This window comes from Mesoplodon bidens (genome assembly GCF_964165515.1).
Source record: "Mesoplodon bidens genome assembly, chromosome: X".
Lineage (NCBI taxonomy): Eukaryota > Metazoa > Chordata > Mammalia > Artiodactyla > Ziphiidae > Mesoplodon > Mesoplodon bidens.
In genome coordinates, this window is record NC_138163.1 from 84,598,973 (window position 1) to 84,626,211 (window position 27,239).

General features: G+C 36.9%; 1 protein-coding gene across 4 annotated transcripts in view; it reads left to right on the forward strand.

Moving 5' to 3' along the window:
- OPHN1 (oligophrenin 1) overlaps positions 1–27,239 on the forward strand; it is a 643,672-nt gene that overhangs the window by 203,032 nt on the left and 413,401 nt on the right. For all 4 annotated transcript variants that reach the window (XM_081222445.1, XM_081222448.1, XM_081222447.1 and 1 more), the window contains exon 3: positions 15,059–15,154. In XM_081222445.1, coding sequence (XP_081078571.1) covers positions 15,059–15,154 — 96 coding nt within the window. The remainder of the gene's footprint in view (positions 1–15,058; positions 15,155–27,239) is intronic.

Below are 27,239 nucleotides of genomic sequence, written 5' to 3' on the forward strand. Positions count from 1 at the left end.
TATTTTTGTCTGATTCTATATTGCTATTTAAGCTTTCTTCTGGTTGGTATTTTCCTGGTGTATTTATTTTCCATTATACTATTTTCAACCATTTTTAGTGTTTATGTTTAGTTGTACTTCCTATAAACAGGATCTAGCCAGACTGTAACAAAAAATATTTCTATCTCTGTTTCATTACGTGAGTGTACATTTATTGCACTTTTTATATAGTTAGATTTACTTTTGCCATTTTATTTTGTTTTTATCCTAATGACCATACTTTTTATTTCCTTTTCTGTCACTCCTGCTTCAATCTTGTTGTATCTTATTTTTTCCCACCAATTCCACTTGTTTCCTTTTAACAGATACACTTAAATATTTTATGACTAGACAAGGACCTTAGAACACCTTAAATTGAGCTACCATTTCTCGTCTTCTATTTCACTGATGACTGGTATTTTAGTTTCACTTTATCATTTACTCCCCCATTAGATACTATTAATAATTATTAGAGTTAATTTTGTTTACAGTTAGCATAACATCCTTGACTATTTTCTTGCCCTATTCTCTTTTTTATTGTGATAAAATATGTAAAATAAATTTTACCATTTTCATAATTTTTAGTGTACAATTCAGTGACATTGTGTACATTCATAATGTGGTGTAATGTTTACCACTATTCATTTACAAAACGTTTTCATCATACCAGTTGAAACTTTGTACCCATTATACAGTAACTCCTCATTGCCTTCTTCCTTCAATGACTGGTAGCCTATATTCTATATTCTGTCTTTATGAATTTATCTATTCTAGATACCTCATATAAGTAGAATCATACTATATTTGTCCTTTGGTTTATTTCACTTAACATTGCATTTTCAAGATTTATCTATTTTGTAGCATGTATCAGTAGTTCATTGTGTGTTGTCAGGAATAATTATGTTACTAAAAATGCTTTTTTTTTCCTTACATCAGTCAGGTGCAAACTTGGAATAAAACCAGGGAGAGTTGTATGAAAGTTAAAGAGATTTATTATCCTCACAGGACCTGGAATAGGGAGTACTGCCCTTCATGAAGTGGCCATGTGGGAGTAGCTTCAAGTGAATGGGGTCAACCAAGCAGATGGGGAGCTGAGAGAGAGAAGGGAGGAGAGGAGAAGCGAAGAAAAACTAAGAGAAAAGTGGCAAGTGACTTTATTGGGTTTAAGGTACAGTACACAAACAAAAGGCATGATGGGATTTCATTGATGTGACTGAACATTGCTAAGTCAAAATCAGGGGAGGGCAAAAAGGGAAACGTGTGGTGGGGACCAGCTTTATAACACTGGGCCACCTTGTTGCATGGTCAGAGGGCTCACAGTAGGCTTGTGGGGATGTTGAGGCAGCAGGAAAATATGAAGTTTTAAAAATTTATAATGTGCATTCCTTTTTTTCCCAGTTTTATTGACATATAAGTGATATAACACAATATAAATTTAAGATGTACATCATAATGATTTGATATATGTATATATTACAAAGTGATTACCACAATAAGCTTTGTCAGCATCCATCACCTCACGTATTTAAAACTTTTTTTTCTTGTGATGAGAAATTTTAGCATCTACTCTCTTAGCAACTTTTGAATACACAGTATGGTATTGTTAACCGTATTATGTTGTACATTACATCTTCAGAACTTAATTATCTTGTAACTGAACGTTTGTCCTTTTTGACCACCTTCACCCAAATGATAGTTTCTAAATAACTTTTCCAATTAAAAAAATGTTTAAGACCAATTTAAGTATTTTTCCATCTCAGTTAGAATTATTGGCCAATCCTGTATCTTTTTTTTAACATCTTTATTGGAGTATAATTGCTTTACAATGTTGTGTTAGTTTCTGCTGTATAACAAAGTGGATCAGATATATGTATACATATATCCCCATATCCCCTCCCTCTTGCATCTCCCTCCCACCCTCCCTATCCTACCCCTCTAGGTGGTCACAAAGTAAATATTTTCTCCCATTCAGTAGGTTGTATTTTCGTTTTGCCAAAGGTTTCCTTTTCTGTGCAAAAGCTTTGAAGTTTAATTAAGTCCCATTTGTTTATTATTTCTTTTGTTTCTTTTGCCTTAGGAGACGGATCCAAGAAAATATTGTTGTGATTTATGTCAAAGAGTGTTCTGCCTATGTTCTCTTCTAGGAGTTTTATGGTTTCCATTCTTACACTTAGGTCTTTAAACCATTTTCAATTTATTTTTGTATATGGTGTGAGGGAATGTTCTAATCTCATTGTTTTACATGTGGCTGGCCAGTTTTCCCAGCACCACTTTTTGAAGAGACTGTCTTTTCTCCATTGTATATTCTTGCCTCCTTTGTTGTAGATTACTTGATCATACGTGTGTGGGTTTATTTCTGGGCTCTCTATTCTGTTCGATTGATCTATGTGTTTGTGTTTGTGCTAGCACAATGCTGTTTTGATTACTGTAGCTTTTCAATATAGTCTGAACTCTTGGAGGTTTATATATCCAGCTTTGTTCTTTTTTTCTCAATATTGCTGTGTCACTTGGGGTCTTTTATGGTTCTCTATGAATTTTATGATTATTTGTTTTAGTTCTGTGAAAAATGTCATGAGTATTTTGATGAAGATTGCATTGAATCTGTAGATTGCTTTGGGTAATATGGCCATTTTAACAATATTCTTCCAATCCAAAGGTACAGAATATCTTTCCATTTCTTTGTATCATCTTCAATTTCCTTCATCAGTGTTTTATAGTTTTCAGAGAATTTGTCTTTCACCTCCTTGGTTAAGTTTATTCCTAGGTATTTTATTCTTTTTGATGAAATTTTAAGTGATATTTTCTTAACTCTCCCTTTCTGATACTGCATTATTAGTATATAAAAATAACAGTATTCTGTGTATTAATCTTGTATCCTGTAACCTTCCTGAATTTGTTAGTTCTAATTTTTTGGAGTGGGCACTTTAGGGTTCTCTATATAAAGTATCATGTCCTCCTCAAATAGTGAGAATTGTAGCTCTTCCCTTCCAATTTGTATACCTTTTATTTCTTTTTCTTCTTTGATTGCTGTGGTTAGGACTTCCAGTTAAGAGAATTTTTCTTGATTTGGCCTTTGCTTGGTTGCAGTAAACATTTGTTTTCCAGAGCTCCTTCAAAGTTGGTTTAGACAGATTCTGGTTGTTTTTTGTTTGTTTGTTTTGATGTTTCTGTGGGGAACTAAGAGCTTGGAGCTTCCTAGGTTGCCATTTTACTGACCTCTACCCCCATGCCTTTTACTCCCTTCTTTTGTTATTCCTATTAGGGCCTCTTGTCCTTCTGTCTCTTTTATTTTCTTTTATATTTTCTCATTGTTTATTTCTCTATGCTGTTCTGGGTTGATATCCTCAGATCTGTTTTCCAATTCAGTACCAGTAGGTTGATTGCTATTTTATCTCAGCATGTTAAAATTAATACTTCATTTTATTAACATTGGTTATTGCTGATGAGAAAATGTATGTCTGTTTATTGTCCCTTCTGAGATGATTGGATTTATTTCTTACTTCATCTCTGAATATCGTAAATATAACTATTAAAATACCTTTTCGGTTGCACTGTAATTCTCATTCTCAAAGAAAGGAATCCACTCATTTATTTTGGCTCTCATGTTACTTTCCTAGTATTATTTGTAATTTCTGACTATTAAGTTCTCCTGGGTAGAAGTTGTTTCTTTGAGAATTCCTCATGTACCCTGGGTTGTGGAGGCATCCTTAGGGGGCAGTTTTTCTTTTACTTCCTCTTGGAGCTTGCTGCTGCTGGTTCAGGATCAGTTTTGAAGTTAATTTCTTTTAACCTATGTGTGCAGTACAATTTTGAACTTGAATCAACAAAAGCTTGTGGTTCTGGGTCACTGTTGATTTTAGTTCAGTGTGAGACTGAGACTGACTGTCTTCTATATTCCCTGCAGCATCCTAGGTCAGTGGGTTTCATGCAGGAACCTCATTCTAGCTCCCAACTCCAACAGAATGTTCCCCCTGCTTGTTGATAAAATCCCAACTCCTACATACAGTCACTTCATTTTATTCATGGTAATTACATTTTTAAAGTCATTAGAAACACTGAATTTGTGAATACTGAACCATTGCTCCTTGAGGGAATACAGAGGTTTCTTTAAGCTTCTTGTCACAACATATTCATCAACTGATCAATACATAACCTTGTTTTTTGTGTTTCTTTTTAAAGACATTGAACTCATGACCAATAGCACTATAATGCATGCCTACTCTAAGCTTATCTAATGTATGAAATTCCTCTGTAAGGCACAGGACTACCTTCTTATTTTTACAAACATGAGACAGCATTTAAGCAGTATGCTTAGGGGCAATATTAAACAGCTCAATCACCAACAAAAAGCACAAAAAATATGGAAATCATGACAATAAACAGACCACAAAAAAGACACTTGTTTACAGTATGAGAGTTGAAACAAGAAAGCAGTGTTGATTTTCATGACCTCTGCTGGGAAAATATATGTCAGTGAGTAGGCAAATTCGCAGATACAGAATCTGCAAATGATGAGAATCAACTGTATCTAGTTCTCATACCTTTCCGCTGGCTACTTGGTCTCAGCTACTGCTCTCTCCTCTGGTTTTGAATTTCCTCTTCTCCTCATTTCTGGTACTTGAGAGTTCCCCCCACGAAATATTTATTTATATATATATTTATTTATTTTTGGCTGCATTGGGTCTTAGTTGCAGCACACGGGATCTTTCATTGCATTGTGTGGGCTTCTCTCTAGTTGTGGTGCATGGGCTCCCTAGTTGTGGTGCGCGGGCTCCAGAGCACGTGGGCTCTGTAGTTGTGGCATGCGGGCTTAGTTGCCCCGTGGCATGTGGGATCTCAGTTCCCTGACCAGGGATCGAATGCACGTCCCCTGCATTGGAAGGTGGATTCTTAACGACTGGACCACCAGGGAAGTCCAGAGAGTTTTGCTTCCTTTCTATGTCTGTTGGATATTTTAAAAGGCACACACACACACACACACACACTTGTTGCATTTTACTTAACATTTCTATGTGTTTGGATTAGGAGGAGGGTTTATTGGTTGAATCAATCTGACTTATTGAGTGGGTGCTTTATTTAAAAGAGTCAAAGTCATACACTCAAGGCTGAGAGAGCTAGAAGAGACCTTAAAGATTTTCTTGTTGGAGAGTTCTTAAGTTGGACATCACAGCTTCTGGGAACTTGAGATTTTACAGATGTGTATATATATATACATTTTTCTGGGAAGAAAATCTGTATATTTTATCATACTCTCAACAAGTCTTTAAAATGCAAGAGCCACTGTTTGTCTAATTCTATTTTAATTTTTATAGGACATTTTCATTAGATGTTCATAGCAGTCTTATTAATAGGAACAATAGCCCAATTTTAAAATAAAAATAGTTGGCATTTATAAAGTGATCTCTAGTTTTTAAAGTATGACATCTTAATCTCCCCAATAACCCTCTGAGGTAGACGATATTATAATTTTACATATAAACTGAAGGCAATCATAGTAGCTGGTAAGTAGTAAGGATTCTTTTAAATCAAGGCCCAGAGGGGTGAAGTAACTTGCCCATACCCACAAAGCTGATAAGTGCCAGAGCCAAGACTTAAAACTGCAGTCTTAGTGATCTTTCCACTACCTCATTCTGCCTTGGAAAAACACACAGCCCTACCAGGTGTTAATATGAGGATTCATTTAAGCTAATAAATTGTTAAGTGCAAAGGGATGCATATATTAAGGGAACAACTTTTTTTTAAACTGAAAGCAGCAAAAACCATCAAGCCTGGCAATCCCTTGGGCATTCCACTGTTTAATATGCTTAAGAAGTAGAAATGCATCCATCAGATTTTGAGTCATAATGAAATTTGGCTACTTGAGTTTCATCCCAATTAAAATATGGGTGCAGTCTCTATTTCATTTCTTTCTGCTCTGATTTTTTTCCTTGTACTAACTTTGGAATTTGTTCTTTTTTTCTAATTCCTTTAGGTGTAAGTTTAGGTTGTTTTTTTGAGATTTTTCTTGTTTCCTGAGGTAAGCTTGTATTGCTATAAACTTCCCTCTAAGACCTGTTTTCTGCTACATCCCATAGATTTTGGATCGTTGTATTTTTTTGTTTTAATTTATAAATCTATTTTACCACTCCTTGGCTTTGATTGGAATTTTTAGTACATTCATGTTTAATTTAATATTAACAAGGTGGGATTTACATCTACCATTTTGCTATTTATTTGTGGTGTGCCTTGTATCTCTCTTATTCTTCTATTCTTCTACTATTGTCTTCTTTTGTGTAAAAAAGATTTTCGAGTAGACAATTTTAGTTTGCTATTTATTTTACTATATATTTTCAGCTGTTTACTTATTGGTTGTTCTGGGAAATACAATTGATATCTAACCTTAATAATGTAGGACAGATTAATACGAATTCTGTAATACATAAAAACTTTTCTCCAATATAGCTACGTTACCTCCCCTTTCTTTTGTGCTAGTATTTTCATACAAGTTACACTTTATACATTATAATTTCATCAACATAGTTTTATAACTATTGCTATGCACAGTTTTCTCTTGACTCATACATAAAGAGAAAAGACTAACAAACAAAATACATTTACTCTATCTTCTGTATTTGCGTGTATTTCTTTTGCTGGTGGCATTCACTTCCTCATGTAGATCAAGTTACTGTTTACTGTCCTTCGATTTTCACCTGGAAGACTCCCTTCAGTATTTATCGTAATGCACTTTTGCTAACAACAGATTCTTTCAGTTTCTGTTTATATGGGAATATCTTAATTTTTTCTTCATTTTTGAAGATTAATTTTGACAGATATAGAGTATTTTTGATACTTTTTATTCCCCCAGAACTTTGAATATGTCACTTCACTGTTTTGGGGCCTTTGTGCTTTCTGATGAAAAGTCAGCTGTTAATCTTATTGAGGCTCTCTCTTGTACATAATGAGTCAATTTTTCTTCTCTTTAAGCTTCTCTTTCTTTTTCTTTCAGTAGTTTGTGATGTTTCTAGGTGTGTGTGTGTTTCAGTTTGTCTTCCTTAAAGTGTGTTGAGCTTGATGGGAGTACAGATTAATGTTTTTCATCAAATGTGGCAAATGTTATTTCTTTCCCTTTCTTTCTCTCCTCTTCTGGGATTCCCACTATGTGTGTAGTGTCACTCTTGTTGGTGTCCCACAGGTCTCTGAGGTTCTGTTTATGTTTCTTCATTCTCTTTTCTTTCTGTTTCATAGACTGGATTATCTCAATTGACCTGTCTTCAAGTTCACTGACTCTTCTGCATGCTGAAATTTAATCTTAAGCCATTGTAGTAAAATTTTTATTTACTTATTATTGTACTTTTTATATCTTTATTGGAGTATAATTGCTTTACAAAAATGTTGTGTTAGCTTCTGCTGTACAAAAAAGTGAATCAGCTATATGTATACATTTATTCCCATATGCCCTACCTCTTGCGTCTCCCTCCCACCCTCCCTATCCCACCACTCGAGGTTGTCAGAAAGCACCGAGCTGATCTCCCTGTGCTAAGCAGCAGCTTCCCACTAGCCATCCACTTTACGTTTGGTAGTGTATATATTATCAGTGCTACTCTCTCACTTTGTCCCAGCTTCCCCTTCCCCTGCGTGTCCGGAAGTCCGTTCTCTACATCTGCATCTTTCTTCCTGCCCCACCACTAGGTTCATCAGTACCAGTTTTTTAGATTCCATATATGTGCGTTAGTATACAGTATTTGTTTTTTCTTTCTGACTTACTTCACTCTGTGTGACAGAGGCTAGGTCCACTCACCTCACTACAAATAACTCAATTACTTTGCTTTCTATGGCAGCGTAATATTCCATTGTATATATATATATATATATATATATATATATATATATATATATATATATATATGTATATATATATACCACATCTTCTTTATCCATTCATCTGTCGATGGACATTTAGGTTGCTTCCATGTACTGGCTATTGTAAATAGTGCTGCAATGAACATTGTGGTATGTGACTCTTTTTTAATTATGGTATTCTCAGGGTATATGCCCAGTAGTGGGATTGCTGGGTCGTATGGTAGTTCTATTTTTAGTTTTTAAAGGAACCTCCATAATGTTTTCCATGGTGGCTGTATCAATTTACATTCCCGCCAACAGTTCAAGGGGGTTCCCTTTTCTGCATACCCTCTCCAGCATTTATTGTTTGTAGATTTTTTGATGATGGCCATTCTGACTGGTGTGAGGTGATACCTCACTGTGGTTTTGATTTGCATTTCTTTAATGATTAGTGATGTTACACATCTGTTCATGTGTTTTTTGGCAATCTGTATGTCTTCTTTGGAGAAATGTCTATTTAGGTCTTCCACCCATTTCTGGATTGGGTTGCTTATTTTTTCGATACTGAGCTGCATGAGCTGCTTGTATATTTTGGAGATTAATCCTTTGTCAGTTGCTTCATTTTCAAATATTTTCTCCCATTCTGAGGGTTGTCTTTTCATCTTGTTTATGGTTTTCTTTGCTGTGCAAAAATTTTAAGTTTCATTAGGTCCCATTTGTTTATTTTTGTTTTTACCTCCATTACTCTAGGAGGTTGGTCAAAAAGGGTCTTGCTGTGATTTATGTCATAGAGTGTTCTGCCTATGTTTTCCTCTAAGAGTTTTATAGTGTCTGGCCTTACATTTAAGTCTTTAATCCATTTTGAGTTTATTTTTGTGTATGGTGCTAGCAAGTGTTCTAATTTCATTCTTTTACATGGAGATGTCCAGTTTTCCCGGCAGCACTTATTGAAGAGGCTGTCTTTGCTCCATTGTATATTCTTGCCTCTTTGATCAAAACTAAGGTGACCATATGTGCATGGGTTTCTCTCTGGGCTTTCTATCCTGTTCCATGCATCTATCTTTCTCTTTTTGTGCCAGTACCATACTGTCTTAATTACTGTAGCTTTGTAGTATAGTCTGAAGTCAGGGAGCCTGATTCTCCAGCTCCGTTTTCGTTTTCAAGATTGCTTTGGCTATTCGGGGTCTTTTGTGTTTCCATTACAAATTGTGGATTTTTTTGGTTCTAGTTCTGTGAAAAAAGCCAGTGGTAGTTTGACAGGGATTGCATTGAATCTGTAGATTGCCTTGGGTTGTAGAGTCATTTTCACAGTGTTGATTCTTCCAATCCAAGAACATGGTATATCTCTCCATCTATTTGTATCCTCTTTAATTTCTTTCATCAGTGTCTTATAATTTTCTTCATACAGGTCTTTTGTCTTCTTAGGTAGGTTTATTCCTAGATATTTTATTCTTTTTGTTGCAGTGGTAAATGGGAGTGTTTTCTCGATTTCACTTTCAGATATTTCATCATTAGTATATAGGAATGCCAGAGATTTCTGTGCATTATTTTTTTATCCTGCTACTTTACCAAATTCATTGATTAGCTCTAGTAGTTTTCTGGTGGCATCTTTAGGATTTTCTATATATAGTATCGTGTCATCTGCAAAGAGTGACAGTTTTACTTCTTTTCCAATTTGGATTCTTTTATTTCTTTTTCTTCTCTGATTGCTGTGGCTAAGACTTCCAAAACTGTGTTGAATAATATTGGTGAGAGTGTGCACCCTTGTCTTGTTCCTGATCTTAGAGGAAATGGTTTCAGTTTTTCAACATTGATAATAACCTTGGCTGTGGGTTTGTCATATATGGCCTTTATTATGTTGAGTTTGGTTCCCTCCATGCCCAGTTTCCTGAGAGTTTTTATCACAAATTGGTATTGAATTTTGTTGAAAGCTTTTTCTGCATCTCTTGAGATTGTCATATGGTTTTTATCCTTTAGTTTGTTAATATGCTGTTTCACATTGATTGATTTGCATATATTGAAGAATCCTTGCATTCCGGGGGGAATCCCGTCTTGCTCATTTTATATGATCCTTTTAATGTGCTGTTGGATTCTGTTTGTTAGTATTTCGTTTGTGTGTTTATCAGTGATATTGGCCTGTAACTTTCTTTTTTCATGACATGTTTGTTTGGTTTTGGTATCGGCATGATGGTGGCTTCATAGAATGAGTTTGGGAGTGGTCCTCCCTCTCCTGTATTTTGGAAGAGTTTGAGGAGGATGAGTATTAACTCTTCTTTAAATTTTTAATAGAATTTGTCTGTGCAGTCATCTGGTCCTGCGCTTTGGTTTGTTGGAAGATTTTTAATCACAGTTTCCATTTCAGTGCTTGTGAGTGGTCTGTTTATATTTTCTCTTTCTTCCTGATTCAGTCTTAGAAGGTTTTGCTTTTCTAAGAATTTGTCCATTTCTTCCAGGTTGTCCATTTTATTGGCACATAGTTGCTTGTAGTAATCTCTCATGATCCTTTGTATTTCTGTGGTGTCAGTTGTTACTTCTCCTTTTCAATTTCTAATTCTTTTGATTTGAGTCTTCTCCCATTTTTCCCTGATGAGTGCAGCTAATGGTTTATCAATTTTGTTTACCTTCTCAAAGAACCAGCTTTTAGTTTTATTGGTCTTTGCTATTGATTCCTTGTACTTTTTAACTACAGAAGTTTTAATTGGCTCTTTTAAAAATATCTCCAGCCCTCTATTGTTATTGTTTATTTGGTGACACATCATTCTCATTCTCTTCTTTAGTTATTAGGCATGGTATAGTTTAATTCTTTGAACATATTTAAAATAGTTAATTCAAAATTTTTTTGAAAGTCCCATGTCTGCGCTTCCTCCTTAATAGTTTCTATTGATAACCTTTTTTTTTTTTTTCTTGAGTATGGGGCAGTATTCTCTGTGTGTCTTGTAATTTCTTGTTGGAAAGGGTGCATTGTGACAACTCTGAAAACTAGATCCTGTCTCCCTCCCAGGGTGTTTTATAAGTAAGTCTTATTGTTCTTTTTTTTTTTTTTTGACCTCCTGGACTATATCTGTCTTAAAGTCTGTACTTGGTGTTGTGTGAAGCCACTGAAGTCTTTGATAGGTTAGCTTAGTATTCTGCTAATGATTGGACAGTGATTTTGTTAAACAATTTTAACCAGCAAGTCTTCCAGCTTTTGCTGCAAGGCTTTGTGTGTGTTTTAAGGCATGCCTTCAACATTTGGGCAATAAATTTACAACGTTGCCTTACCATTCTCTCCCTGCTTGTACAGGGCCTCAAATTCAGGCAGAAGAGAGAGATTAAGGCCTTTTTAAGTCTTCTGTGGGCAGACACACAACCCAGAGTGTGCATACATTTCTTTGCATTTAAGTGTCTTTCTAGATTTCTTGGAATAGTTTTCACCTTTGCAAAGACCCCTATGGGTATGTCTTTCTCTAATTTGTCATTCTTTTTTTTTTTTCTTAGCAGGTGTTTTGTTCAGCCAGTTTATAAGTCCAATTTGTACATCACTTCAGGTCACCACAGTCTTAAACAATTTCAGATGATTATTTTTATAAATGCTCCAATGGCAGCATAGTTTACACAGAATGAACTTTGCATTAAGAGAAGCAAAGACAAACTCTAAGAATGGAGCTTTCTCCTGTCAGACTGGACAAATAGTAATCATTCTCTGAGAGTGGGGCCTTGTGAACCTCCAACCCGCTTCTGCCCTCTCCAGTGGCTGCTAAAGTGTTGGTTTTCATAGATACTCTAGTTGTGAGGCTGTTGGTTTTTAGCGTTCTTGCAGAGATTGCAGAGCTGGAGAGAAGGTGATTTGATTAGGATAACTTAATATATCACAAAATTCACTGTTTTTATAAAAAATTCACTCTTTTGTTTTGAATATACAGCCCTTAGATTGTTAAGCTTTTGTTAATTTAGATAGTACTTGTGATATATATATATATATATATATATATATATATATATATATATATATATATGTGACAAAAAACTTGGATCCAGAATATATAAAGAAATTTTATAGCTCAATAATAAGAAAATAAACAACTCAATCATAAAACAAGCAAAAATTTGAACAGATCCTTTATAAGAAAAAATATTACAAATGTCCAATAAGTACATGATAAGATACTCAGCAGCATTAGTCATCAGGAAATACCACTACACACCCATTAGAATGGCTAAAATTAAAATTAGGAAGTAAATAACCAGAGGCTGGAAAGTATGTGGATCAACTGAAATTCTCATACATGGTTGATAAGAATACAAAATGGTACAATGGCTTTGGAAGACAGTTTAACCTTTTCTTATATAGTTTAATATACATTTACCAACTAACCATAAAACACATTCACTGAGCTCCTAGGGTGCACTCCTTGGGAGAAGTGAAAACATATGTCTCAGAAATAATTTTACATGAGTGTTTATAGCAGTTTTTATTCATTATAGTGAAAAGCTAGAAACATCGCAAAAGTCCCTGAATAGGTGAATGAATGAATTATTGTATATTTACACAATAGGATACTGCTTAGCAACAAAAAGGATGAATTACTGATTCATGAATTACCAAGACATCCTTCAGACTTAAATAAGTTGGAAATAAAAGAGGATATTCCATATGATTCTGTAGAAAGCTATAGTGATAAAAAACCATATTGGGATCTATATAATATGAATTAGTTAACTAATCAATCCCGTTTATATTCTGCCTCATTCCCCGGAAGCTTCAGTTGCCTAAAAGGCACTATCCAACTACATTCTAAAATGAGTTAGGAAAAGATGAGGGAAAAACATCATAGAAGGCACACGAATAAATAAGAAGGTGATTGAGGGAGAACTGACAAAACAGCTTGAAAAATTATGAGATAGTGGCTTTGTGGGCAGAGGTGGGGCAGTATCAGGGAGGATATAAGGATGAATTTACATGGTTTGGAGTGGTGCAGTGAATTTTAGGACGATAAGGAAATAAATGTCCCATCCATGGTAAGCATTTCTAGGTTATCTGTTGATTCTTTGTAGTCAAGAAGTCACCCAACACATTTATCTAAAATATATGTCTTCCCTGGCATTTCCCTCAGTACAGAGGCCAAATAAATGAGACCTTCTTTCCATGAAGAGCTGTTAATTTGTGTTTGTATTTTCGTGCATGTAATTTGCTTCATGGTCTCATTTTTTGGGTTTGTTTATAAGGTGAGGATAGTAATACCTACCTTTAGATACTTTGGAAGAGTAAATGAAAAGTGTGCAAAGTCCTTCATAAACATTTTCAAGCTCTGTGCAGGTGTAAGGTAGTGTTTTGAAGTCCGAGAAATCTGGAGAAGAGTGTTGGTGCAAATAATGAGAAAGGGAATGAATATAACTCCTTTCTCACTCCATGCCTTTACTTACAAAATACTGTAAATGTTGAAAATCATAATATTTGTGGTTTCTAAAATGTTCATATAATTCTGAGGAGTGATTTATAACTGTACCTTGCTCAGCTCAATTTACGAAATCCTGGTATTTGTGAAAGGACAGTACAATGAATATTATATTTAATTTCCCTGAGTAAAATGGAGCACATGGGAAACTCTGGCCTTGCTTTTGTTTTTTGCTGCTGGCCAAAGAGGCCAGAGAAAAGTTTACCAGATATGGAACCAGTTCTGTGTTCTCTTTGCTGATGAAATGTGGAAGGCAGGGTGTGCATGCTCCTCTCACATTTATGTGGCCCGATTTGAAGTGGAAAATGTGATTCTAAAATGTGGAAATTTGAAAAGGAATGATAACCTGGTCTGCAGTCTCCAATCTCTGTAAAGTATTATTATTATTGTTATTGTTGTTATTATTATTGCCAATTATGTGTTCAGAGGGTCAAGGATCTAAATAGTAAAAATAAGTACTTCTGAAAATGGGACATAGACAAGAAGGTAATAAAATTCTTGGCATGTTTATCTGCTCCAGACAAATGCCTAAGCATGTTTTATTGTGTTTAACCATGATAGCCTAACCATGATAACTTTTCATTGAAAGTACTGTTGTTTGCATTGTATCCCTTTCTGTTAGGGTGAGAGCAGAAACTTTCAGTAGCTTGTATATCTGATCGATATGAAGGTGGGGGATGATGAAACTAAGGAGTGAAAGAAGAAATAGGAAAAGGGGACCAAAAATTACCAAGAAGCTTGATCTTTCCTAGAATATGGTCTTAATGTGTTACTTTAGTTGGTGAGAGCAGTGCTCCTCAACCTCTAAAGAGCATATGAATCCCCTAGGGATTGTATAAAAATGCAGTTGCTTATTTTGTAGGTCTGGGGTGTGACCTGGGAATGTGTATTTCTATCAAGCTCCCAGGTGATGATGATACTGCTGGCCTGAGAACCACTCTTGGCGTAGCAAGATTGGAGGTTTGGCTGGATATACTGGTGAAAGTCATATTTTAAAAATTTCAATAAGGATAATTTGTCAAAAGGGTAGCTATTTGTGATTTAATTTTACATCATCATTAAACTTCTTTGTAATAAAATTCAAAATCATTGACCAAAAATAAAAACATCTGTCTGGCCATACCACCCTCAATTTTTCATCATTTATCTCCTTATTTTAGGTCCCTTAGTGAATGCTCTGTGAGCAAGTTAAATTTTTCACTCTGCCAGGTAGTATCTTAACCCAGGCTGCCATCTGGTTAATGTGTAAAATGTCCAGCTGTTACTACCTATGTTGTCATGGGAAATGCCCTAGAGACGCAGACAGACCACCGGGCTTCTAGTTCCAGCTCTTCCAGATAGCTCTGGAACCTGGAGCTATTTTTTTTTTATTTGTACAATGATTGTGGATATTTGTTTGGTAGAGGTAAGAAAGCATCTAGTCCAGTGTCCATAATAGGCACTCAATAAAGCTTAAGGAGAGTCTCTTAGGAGTACAACTAAGTAGCTTTAGGTCTTACAGGCTTTGGGTAGAACAGGTCATATAGGACAGGGATTGAAGATAAAACATGTACCATGACTTAAACGAAGGACTTCACTAAGCTGCCCTACTTCATCTTTAATGTGTGGTTTTTGTTGCTCAAATTTTCTACTGAAGGTCTGGTTTTTGGTTTAATGGCTTGCAATGCAATTTGCTACCTGCTAGGAGCACTTCCCTTTGTTTTTCTCCTGTCTGCTCTAACAGAGATGAGGAAATCAGACAAAAGCCAGCAGTATTGACCATTTCTCCTGTTTCCCTTCCTTTACAGATTACTCCTCTGCTGTTCAGAAATTTTCCCAAACGTTGCAGTCCTTTCAGTTTGATTTCATTGGAGACACTCTGACTGATGACGAGATTAACATTGGTAAGTCTTCAGCTACATAGGGCCATGTGCCTCTCATATCAGGTCTGAGAAAAAGCAGCCTCCTTGTTCTGTGGGTATAGAAAACTTGGGCATCTTTATTCCCTGCTGTCCCCTGTTGTGCCAAGCTCCTGGGAGACTGCTTAAGAAACATAAAGAAACATTCCCTCATAGTCCCATTTCCTCCTCACACAAAAGCAATCAAAAGATATCCCTTAAACCTCCATTGAGGTCTTTGACTCAGCCTGCAGGGGAATTTTTCTTTAAAGAAGCTAACACACGAAAATAGATGTTTTTGTGAAGGATAAAGAGTGATTTTTGTTTGTTTGTTTTTTTCACAAAATAATTTAGAGTAAGGTTCTTCTAAGGAACAAAATCCCCGAGAAAGTTTAAAATTAGCATTTATATATGTACAGCTTTTAAGGCAACAGGAGATTTGGCATCTCTCTTGGGAGCTGAACTTAATAACTCGCTCTGTGAGCTGCATGATGTTGGACAAGATATTTCCTCTCTCTGAGCCTTAGTCTTGTCCTCTGTAAAATGTGGTTAATATTTATCTCTCAAGGATGTTACAATTAGGAGATTGAACAGTGGAAGTAAGAACTTTGTGTTTGTTATGAAGTTAATTATGGCCCTTGGGCCAATCTTCTCTGCCACATTTTTTTGTAAATAAAGTTTTGTTGGAACACAGGCTTAACTGGAATACAGTTAAATATTGTCTGTGGGTGATTTTGTAGTACAACGGCAGCATTGAGTAATAGTGGCAGAGACTGCGTGACTTTCAAAGCCTCAAATATTTGCCCTCTGGCCATTGAAAAAAAAGCTTGGTAACCACTGAGTTAATTGTCGTGGTCCGAACGCGGGTTAGAAAAGGATTTCCAGACACAAGGCAGAATGTAAAGAAGGTAGAATTTATTAGAGGGAAAGGTCGCTCCCCGAACCGCAGGCCGACTTCCTAGTAGTCTGGGAGAGTCGAGCCGGAACATGTGCTATTGATCAGTTTTTATAGCCAGAAAACAAAGGAATAGTCCGAGGTGAAAATTTAGTTTACTTATTGGTCGAGGCACATATACCTTCCTTCTATAGGGTGGGAGTGGGGCAGGGCATATGCCTTTCCTTATTTGGGACAGGTCCAGTTGCCCAGGTGGGCGTCGCCCAGGTGGGCTCAGGAATTTTGTAACCATCGTGACATGGTGGGGAGGGAGACTAAGAGTCGGGTAGGGATTGTAATGCTGAAACTTTTTCAGGCAGGGTTGTCCTTTGTCCTTGAAGCACCATTGTCCTTGGAGTACCACATTCAAGAGTTAGTGTAAAGCATTTGCTAGATGAGAGCACAGAAATAGTGTGAATGATCTAATGTCACCAAAACAATTATATTTATGAGCCCAAGAACTAAAATATAAAATGTATTATTATTATATTAAATGCTCTTTGCAGTAAATATGAATAATATATAAAAGTATAAAGTTACCTTTAATCATAAGATATTTCAGCACAGAAGCAATGTATTGGATGTATTGGCATATTGTCTTTTAACTCTCTTTTGTACATGTATCTGTTTTGTGTATGTGTAATTTAGTTCATACTAAATACATAATTTTATCTAATTTTAACCTGACATTTCATCAAGTATTTTCTCATGTCATTTAAAAATTTTCATAAGCTTCATTGGATGGGGCAAGAACATTGTTTTGTTCATTACTATTTCCCTAGCATGTAGAGGAGTACCTAGCAATATAGTAGATGCTCAATACATGTTTGTTGAATGAATGAGTAACGGATGCATTTGAGTTTCATTATTATAGGAGCTATACTTTATATACTCTTCAACTGTTGTTAGAAATTTAGCTTATTTCCAATTTTTCATGATCATAAATAATACTGCAATAAGTATTTTTATGAGGTTGATGACTAATGTTTTGGATAAATGTGGCAGTGTAACTAGTGAGGCAGACATTTGCATTTGGATTATTTCTTTATTCACTCCGCTTCATTCTACTTCTGCAAATCTATCTTGGTCTAAGGGCATGGCTTATTTAAAAGTTAATATTGTGAGAGTCAGATAGTCCAAGTTTGAACTCTAGCTTTGAAGCTTATTAACTGTGTAACCTTGGCAAGTGACTTCACCTCTCTGAGTGTTACATTTCTCATCTGTAATATGGGGATGAGGTGATCAATGCCACATGTGCACAGTGCTTAAATAAATGTTAGTTATTTAATCATTATTATTAATATAAGGTTTGGTTACTTTGTACCTTGCAATGGACTGAATGTTTTTGTGTCTTCCACAAATTCATATGTTGAAATTCTAACCTCCAATGTGACAGTATTAGGAGGTGGGGCCTTTGGGAGGTAATTAGGTCATGAAGGTGGAGCCCTCATGGATGGGATTAGTACCCTTATAAAAGAGACTCCAGAAAGCTCTCTCACCCTCTTTCCATCCTGTGAGGATACAGTGAGAAGTTGGCAGTCTGCAACCTGGGAGAGAGCTCTCAGGAGAACCTGACCTTGATCTCAGACTTCTAGCCTCCAGAACTGTGCAAAATAAATTTCTGTTGTTTATAAGCCACACAGTCTATGGTATTTTGCTATAGCGTCCTGAACTCAGTTAAACACGAATTGGTACTGAGAAGTCTGGGGTGCTGCTATAACAGATACCTAAAAATGTGGAAGTGGCTTTGGAACTGGGTAATGGGCAGAAGCTGAAAGAATTTTGAGGTGCATGACAGAGAAAGCCTAGATTGCTGTGAATGGAATTTTAAAGGTGATTCTGGTGAGAGCTCTGAAAGAAGAAAGAGTGGTAGAGAAAGCTTCAGTCTTCTTGGACAATACCTAAGTAATCATGGACAGAATATTGGTAGAAATATAGATGGTAGAGTCCATTTTGAGGAGGTCTCAGACAGAGAGGAGGAACATGTTATGGGACAATGGAGAAAGGTGATCCTTGTTATAGAGAGGCAAATAATTAGGCTGCACTGTTTGTGTTCTAGTGTTTTTTGGAAGGTGAAACTTGCAAGCAATGAAATTGGATATTTGGCTAACGTGGTTTCTAAGCAAGTGTTAAAGGAGTGGCTTGGTTTACCCTGAATGCTTATACTAAAATGTCAGAGGAGAGAAATGAAGAGAAGGTGAAAGTTTTAAGCAAAAAGGAACCAGAACTTAAAGATTTATCCATATTACAAAAAATGAGAACGTGTATTTGGAAGAAAGCACTAAAGGTATGGTAGACGTACAATTTGATAAGGAGATTAATGTGGGTGTGAACCATGGATTTAATCAACCATCTCAACAAAACCTAGGAATAGAGATGGGATTATACCAGCAGAAACACTGCCAGCTAGGACTAAAGGAAACAGAAAACAAGACAAAATGAAGGAAAACTTATTAGATCCTATAGGACCAGACCATAGAGCAATGTGAACCTGCACTATTCTTCTTCAAAACAAGGGAAGAAGGACCCTGAAGGTGATTCAGAGATCATCAGGGCTGCCACTCCCACCCCAGGCGTAGGGGTAGGGCCACTCTGCAGAATCCTAAGGATACACACAAACCTCTCTCCCCATGCCTCCTCCAGACAGAGAGCCAAAATGTGTGGGGCCATTGCAGAGAGCCACAGTGTGGGCAGCCCTCCACCAAACTGTGGGGGTGATGTTGCTACTCCAGTGGGTCCAGAAGTCTAGACTGCTGCGCCAGTGGGTCTAGAAAGCAGAGCAGCAGGCCAAAGAGCATTATTCTCAAGACTTAAGATCATATGGAACTTGCCTTGCTAGATTTTGGGCTTGCTTGGGACCTATCACTCCTTCCTTCTTTCTTTCTGGAGTGGGAATGTCTATCTTATGCATGTCCCATCATTGTATTTTGGAAGCACATAAGTTGTTTGTTTTCACAGGTTCACAGCTAGAGAGGAATTTTGCCTCAGTATAATCTGTACCTTGAGTCTCACCCATATTTGATTTAGATATTTAGATGAAATTTTGGACTCTAGACCTAAGAGTTGATACTGGAATGAGTTGACTTGTAGGGCTGTTGGGATGGAATTAATATATTTTACATGTGAGAAGGACATGAATTTTATGGAGCAGGGGATGGAATGCAACAGACTGAATGTTTGTATCTCCCCCAAATTCATGTTAAAAGCCTGTCCCCAAAGTGATGGTACCAGGAGGTGGAGCCTTTGGGAAACGATTAGGTCATGAGGGTAGAACCCTCATGAATGGTTTTAGTGCCCTCATGAAAGGGACCCCAGAGAGCTCTCTAGCCCCCTTTCCATCATGTTAGGATACAGCAAGAAATCAGCAGTCTATAAGATGGAAGAGGGCACACTCCAGAACCCAACCATGCTGGCACTCTGATATTGGACTTCCAGCCCCCAGAACTGTGAGAAATTTCTATTGTTTATACACCATCCAATCTATGGTATTTTGTTATAGCATCCCAAACTAAACATATTTCTTTCTTAAAAATAACTACTACTTGCCTATCAATTGGTAACCTTGAAGATTGCAGATGCATGGTATGTGGAATTTCGTAAATATGTCTTTTTTCTACTAAAAAATGTCAGACTAGGCTCCCCTGGTGGTGCAGTTGTTGAGAGTCCACCTGCCAATGCAGGGGACGCGGGTTCATGCCCCAGTCCGGGAAGATCCCACATGCCGCGGAGTGGCTAGGCCCGTGAGCCATGGTCGCTGAGCCTGCGCGTCCGGAGCCTGTGCTCCGCAACGGGAGAGGCCACAACAGTGAGAGGCCCGCGTACCGCAAAAAAAAAAAAAAAAAAAAAAAAGTCCCCCTGGTGCTGCCAGGTTCTTGTGGATGTCTGCTGGCTGTGACATATTTGCTTCTTAATGTATGCTTTACAGTAACCCTTTGACTCAGTTATCATTTGCCTGCCAATTCCAGAAACTCCTAGTTATCATCTGACCATTGCTTTTAGTGATGCTGACTCATGAACTGACGTTTATTGATGGGGACTGAAAAGAGATTTTGAGAATTTCAATGGCCTGTCATAGTCATTGGCTTTGTTGATTTTGTCATTTTGAAAGCTGGGACGTGTGGTATTAGTGAGGTGAACAACCGATGCTCCACCGGCTGAGACTGAAGCTCCTTAGAGGCTCTGAGAAGCAATCTTCGAGATCCTACTGGCAGGCTATTGTTGGGAAAGAACAGTTGCTTTGGAAGTGGAAAGAACAGAGTGTGCCATGCCCTCCAATTGCCAGCACTACTGGCCCTTCTGTTTCAGTGGAAAAACTGGTAAAGGTACAGTTAGGATGGAATTTTGGGCTGAACTTTTAGATTTCACATTACATGTGAAGAGGGCCTTGCAGTTCTCACCATAATAGATTTTTCATGGTTGCTGCAAGAAGTAATCAGTAGCATTAACCCCATTGTAGATTCCAGTTGTGTAACAGAGATGGTAGTGACTCCTAGAGGATGTAAGGGAAAGCCTGAAGCTTCTTTGAAGAGTTCCTTCCCTTGATGGTCAGCTCTTGGACCTCACAGTCTGTGTACAACAGAGACAAGTGGGAGGAAGTATCTCACTGCCCTGACCATGACATTTGTCACTGCTTTAGAGTGCGACATCTATGCTTTCAATTAGCATTGCCTGGCCTTTTCTCTACCTCTATGGCCCAGTAACAAAATGAAATGCCAAGTGTTTAGGTAGTGTTGTATCTCCTTCAGATTTGAGTTTTATTTATTGGCTATGAGATCTTGGCAAAATTACTTGAGCTTGTTGGGTCTCTGTTTTCCTCATTTGTAAAGTAGGCAGTATAACCTACTTCCCAGAATTGTGAGGAGTAAATCAGATAAATACATGTATCAGAGGGTGTATATAAATCATTTGTCTCAGTGCCTGGTGATCCTACTAGGAAGGTGGTAGAACCTAATTTTTGGAGAAAGCTGTTAGTTTGAAACTATATTTCCCACGTTAACTACACGAGGAAAATGTAAAATGAGATGTCAGTGTTTACAGGGGTCTAGTTCAGTTATTCCTAATATAGCTTTGTATCAGAATTACCTGGAGAGCTTGTTGATCCAGAGTCTCAGGACCCGTGTTAGGTGAAATGAATCAGTTTTCTTGTTTATGCCTGGAGAAAGAAAATGCAGTGTTTTTAAATCTCAGACTGCAAATCAAATTTCTAGTCTAGTCATCATAACATATTTGAAAAAACTCCTTTGTGGAACAAGCAGATTGATTTAAGGTCAAACTTGCAGGTAGAAAGTTCCATCAGCCAACCATTACTGCTTTATAGGAGCAGAGGACTCAGGTAAAATTCTACATTATCTATTCCCCCCAACCCCCAAACTTTTATTCAACATGAATATTATTCACTGCTGATAGCTCACAGGCAATCATAAAACTGATTGGGCTGTAGCAGGGCTTAAGAAATAGTTGCTTGGGGACTTCTGTTGGTGTTTTTCTGACCACCTTTTGAGGTTGCAAAGGTCAGTTGTTTTAGGGTCCTGAAAATCAGACATCCTAAAAGAAGAGGTATACCCTAAATGAAAAAGAAAAATATTAATATAAAAGTTAAATTTTTTTAAAAAAATTATTTTTTATTGAAGTATAGTTGATTTACAACGTTGTGTTAGTTTCTGGTGTACAGCAAAGTGATTCAGTTATATATACACACACACACACACACACACATATATTCTTTTACATATTATTCCATTACGGTTTGTTACAAGAATTGAATATGGTTCCCTGTGCTATACAGTAGGACCTTGTTGTTTAACACAAAAGTTTGTATTAAAGAAAAGAGCCAGGATTTGAACCCTGAGGATCCAGTGATTTCTAAGGGGTCAGTGGTGGAAATTTTTTTTGATTATGTAGTGCCGCTCATTGGAGTTTCTTGAAGCTCTCAAGGTGGGATGTCAGTCCTCTTTGTGACATTGTCCACAGTCCTGGCAATCTTTCATATAAGGGCATATATGAATTGAGCATTTCACCCAACTTCCTTAGTCCAGACAGTGGTTTTCCAGGGAAAATTCTAGCCCAGTGCATGGTCTGCTGTGGTGGTGAGCACTTAGAGGTTTATATCAAGTCACCGGGTTTCAGTTCACAGGTCTTCTTCATGTCATGGGGAAAGGTTCAATTACAAGGTGACCTGGAATCCTTATAGGGATCTGGATCATCAGGTCCTAGTTCTCCATGACTCCAGATCATATGGGAAGGGGAAAATTGGAATTGCTAGTTTGGAGGATTATAACTAAATATTGGAAAAAATAGAAGGGATTGAAAATTTGCTAAATATTTACAAATTGGGAAAGGTGGCTGGATCCAGTTCAATTTACAGATAGATACCAAAACTTTTTTTGACAGAAGAGGAGGAATTCATTTAAATCTCAACCAGACAAGACAGGGTGTGCATGTTTATAAGTTACCCTCAATTAACAAGAGATGCAGAAGTTCAACTAGCTCAAAGACAAAGAACAGGGCAAAACTGATAATCCAAGAGGGTGTGCTATAGACAATACATCATTTTCCATTGAATCACAAAAATTCTCCCTTTTGATGAAAGTTAATCTCAAGGAAAAAATATTCTTGATTAAAAAAATAAGGCTGGTCTCATGAGATTTGGCCTAATTATTTGTACTCATAACAAGGATAATTATTTGCCATATGGGTCTATTTAAGTTTGCTTTGCTGGAAGTTTTCAAAAAGAATCTAAGATTGGACTTTTTTTTTGAGGTACGCGGGCCTCTCACTGTTGTGGCCTCTCCCGTTGCGGAGCACAGGCTCCGGACGTGCAGGCTCAGCGGCCATGGCTCACGGGCCTAGCCGCTCCACAGCATGTGGGATCCTCCTGGACCGGGGCACGAACCCGTGTCCCCTGCATCGGCAGGCGGACTCTAAACCACTGTGCCACCAGGGAGGCCCTAAGATTGAACTTTTAAAAGCCTTTTGAGGCTAAGAAGCCAAGCCAAGAATTATCCACTGGATTTCACCTGAAGTACCTAAAAATTTGGGTGAATTCTTCTCTAGATGCCCAGCATATCCTAAAGTTTTTGGGTCTGCCAGGAAGAGACTTTCCTTACTCACCTATAAGGCCAAGAACTCTGTAAGCCAGGTGTCAGCCTGGTTTCTCCGTGAGGGCTTTGTAAGCATTGTTGGCTCCATAAAGTCAACCTTGCTCCTTAAAAGTATCTGGTCATATCTGACTCAATGAGCATCATTTTCATATATGTCATTCCAGGTAAGGCCTTGGTTGCAAAAACCAGTGTTCCAACCCTTTCCTGATAATAAAGAGGACAGACTCTAATTAAACCTATGTAAATAATTATATTATTATGGAAATAAGAATAATATGAGTTTCTGAATCCTAGATGGGATTAGGCAGAGATAATGTCACTTACAAATGTCATTTACAAATGAATGTCATTTCATTTCAACTTACAAAAGCATAATCTTCTAAACTGTTATGAGTTATAGATAACTTACAACATAAGAGAAATGGGTTCCTTATATATTCAAAAAATAGAACACTATAACATCAGTAATATTCCAAACAAAACCCTTAATCATCCTTCATTAGTTCATTCAGTCCTAAGTAGTTCTTGTTTTACTAGACCTTGCATTAGCAAACTCATGAATTCATCTGATTCTCAGAGTTCTCAGAATCCTGACTTAATTCACTGGTATGATTTCAAAGGTCTTTAAAGGGTGCCATCAGAAACCTGTACACAAAAGGATCGGTACAGTCCTCTTCTCTGGGGTTCTGAGAAAGTCCTTCTTTGTTAACAATGAAGTACTCTGGCCTATAGACAATTACAAGTGCTTTCAGGGATGCATTAGAATAAAACATTAAGTATCTATAGATGAGGAAGAAATTTACATAGCTGTGACTAACTTACTACTGGTCATTTTCAAAAGTGAAAGATATGATGAGAGTTCATTATAAGAATAATAATGCAACTGACAAGGGCATGTGACTATTTCTGTGGTATGCAGGACAAGATAAAAATTAATGCAAAAAAAGGTATTGGACAAAATATTTGTAAACATAATGATGTCTATGTCCAAAGAAGAGTGGATATTACATCTAATTTATAAAAATGGTTGAATACAATATTTACAAAAAATCTTCAGATATACGGTAATTATACTGGCATAATATGCCAACCATATAGTTAGAATATACCAAGAATAAATTAAGAATATCATGAAATTAGAAACAATAATCTGGAGTAGTCCTAAACATCTCTATATTAATAAGATTCCAAAGGTAAGAGAAATGAGTGCCCAATTAAAACCACTGATTTGAAGATGCTGATTTCAAGTTAAAGAATTAATGTTATAATTAAGTTGCCATTTAAAATAAATTGCAACTGATGACACTATACTGTTTTGTAATATCAGGCAAGGTAGCACCAGGACTCTGATAAATAGAAACATATCATGGACAATGAGGGCATTGACAATTTTCTAGGAGCTTCCTGTACAGCATATAATATCTGAAATATATGTATTAAAACATTTTACCTATACAGATTTAACCCAGGGAAGGCTAAGTATTTCTTTTGATTTGACAATGCTTTCTGTGCAACTCAAATGATAAAATCCAAAGTACCAAAACTGTGCAGTAGCTAGTTTAAGGAGGTCATTGTATTCAGATTGTTACCACAGGGAAAACCTTCATTAATGAGGAATATTTTAAAGAAAAGGGAGGAAACTTGGGGGTATTATAGAGGCAGATAAACAAGGAAGTCATCTGTGAGTCTTATGGGAGTCATGAGGGAGGATGGAGATGGTCCTTTGTGGTTTAGTTGTTTTTCAGAACATGAAAGGGTGTTTCTTAATAGTCTCTGCTGTCCTGGAGCCCAGGGTTCAAAGTATGTTCAACATTGCCAGTGATCTAGGATTCACAATGCAGGGCATAACCCAGAGTGCTTTCAAAGGGAAGTGCCAGCTCCCAGGGCCCTCTGAGTTCTTCCCATGGAGGTGTTGATTGAAAAGATGACACCCATGCAGAATGAGGAGACTTCAAGGCATGAGTGTCACCCTCTCAAATTCTCATGGACTTTTCATACCCTCCTGCCATGCTTCCCATCTAACTTATCTGTAGACTGCTGCTTAGGTGCCAGCTAGCATTGAGTAAGTGGTCTAAAACAATCCCAACACATTCCTGATTGTGGACTGCGAGATTAGGTGAAGTGAATGTCAGTTTCCCAGGAACATCCTTCAAGAGGCTCAGGCTTCAGGCCTGCCTGCCATTCACTCCTGCCCCATCATAAAGGTCACATAGACTCTTGTAATTGCACACTCTGAGCTTTCCTCTCTACCTTGTCTTTGCCACTATCTTATATCCCTGGTAATGACCCTTCTAACGCCTTGGCTCACTGGTTCTCTATGGAGAGTTGATAGGAGTTAGGCACATGGTCTTTTAGGTGGCTGGATCTGGGTACAGATTTTGACCTATCCATTTGTTAGCTATGTGATCTTAGTTTTCATTTTAAAAAATAAATATCGAGTTTATTGGCATTTCTGCATTATAATAAAAATGTGGAAAAAGAGAAAACAGAATATTAAAAGTTTCATTTGCTGAGTACCTATTATGTTCAAAATGGTTTGCATGCATTATCTAATATTCAGAGCAATTCTTAAGAGGTTGACTGAGGCTAAGAAAGGTTAAGGGACTGTTTGCAGATGACATGATACTATACATACAAAGTCCTAAAGATGCCACCAGAAAACTAGTACAGCTCATCAGTGAATTCAGCAAAGCTGCAGGATACAAAATTAATATACAGAAATCTGTTACATTTCAATACACTAACAATAAATTATCAGAAAGAGAAATGAAGAAAACAATCCCATTTACCATTGCATCAGAAAGAATAAAATACCTAGGAATAAACCTGTCTAAGGAGATAAAAGACCTGTTCTCGGAAGACTATAACACACTGGTGAAAGAAATTGAAGATGGCACAAACAGTTGGAAGTATATGGACTAGAAGAATTAATACTGTCAAAATTCCTATACTACCTGAGACAATATACAGATTCAATGCCATTGCTATCAAAATACCAGGGACATTTTTCACAGAACTAGAACAAATAATTTTAAAATTTCTATGGAAACACAAATAGCCAAAGCAATCTTGAGAAAGAACAGATCTGGAGGAATCATGCCTCCTGACTTAAGACTATACTACAAAAGTACAGTCATTGGCACAGTATGGTACTGGCATAAAAACAGACAAATAGATCAATGGAACAGTATAGAAAGCCCTGAAATAAAACCACGTACTTATGGTCAATGAATATATGACAAAGGAGACAAGAATATACAATGGAGAAAAGACAATCTCTTTAATAAGTTGTGCTGGGAAAACTGGACAGCTACATGTAAAAGAATGAAATTAGAACATTCTCATAAAACCATATACAAAAATAAACTGAAAATGGGTTAAAGACCTAAACGTAGGACCGAAACCATAAAACTCCTAGAGGAAACCATAGGCAGACCACTCTTTGACATAAATCATAGCAATATTTTTCAGATCTATCAACTCCAGCAAAGGAAATAAAAGAAAAAAAAAATGGTCCTTAATTAAACTTAAAAGCTTTTGCATAATAAAGGAAACCATTGACAACATGGAAAGTCAACCTACTGAATGGGATAATATATTTACAAATGATATGCCTGATTAGGGATTAATATCTAACATATATAAACAGCTCATACAACTCAACATAAAAAAATAAAATGGGCAGAAGAACTGAATAGATATTTTTCTGAAGAGGAAATGCAGATGGCCAAGAGGCACATGAAGCAATCTCAGCATCACTTACCTTCAGGGTAATGGAAATCAAAACCACAATAAGATATCACCTCACACCTCTCAGAATGACTATCATCCAAAAGAACACACATAACAAATGTTGACAAGGATGTGGAGAAAAGAGAACCCTTGTACACTGTTGGTGGGGATGTAAATTGATGCACCACTCTGGAAAACATTATGGAGCTTTCTTTAAAAAAATGAAAAGTAGAACTGCCATATGACTCAGCAATTCCATTCATGGGTATATATCTTAATAAAAAGAAAACACTAATTTGAAAAAATACATGCACCGCAAAGTTCA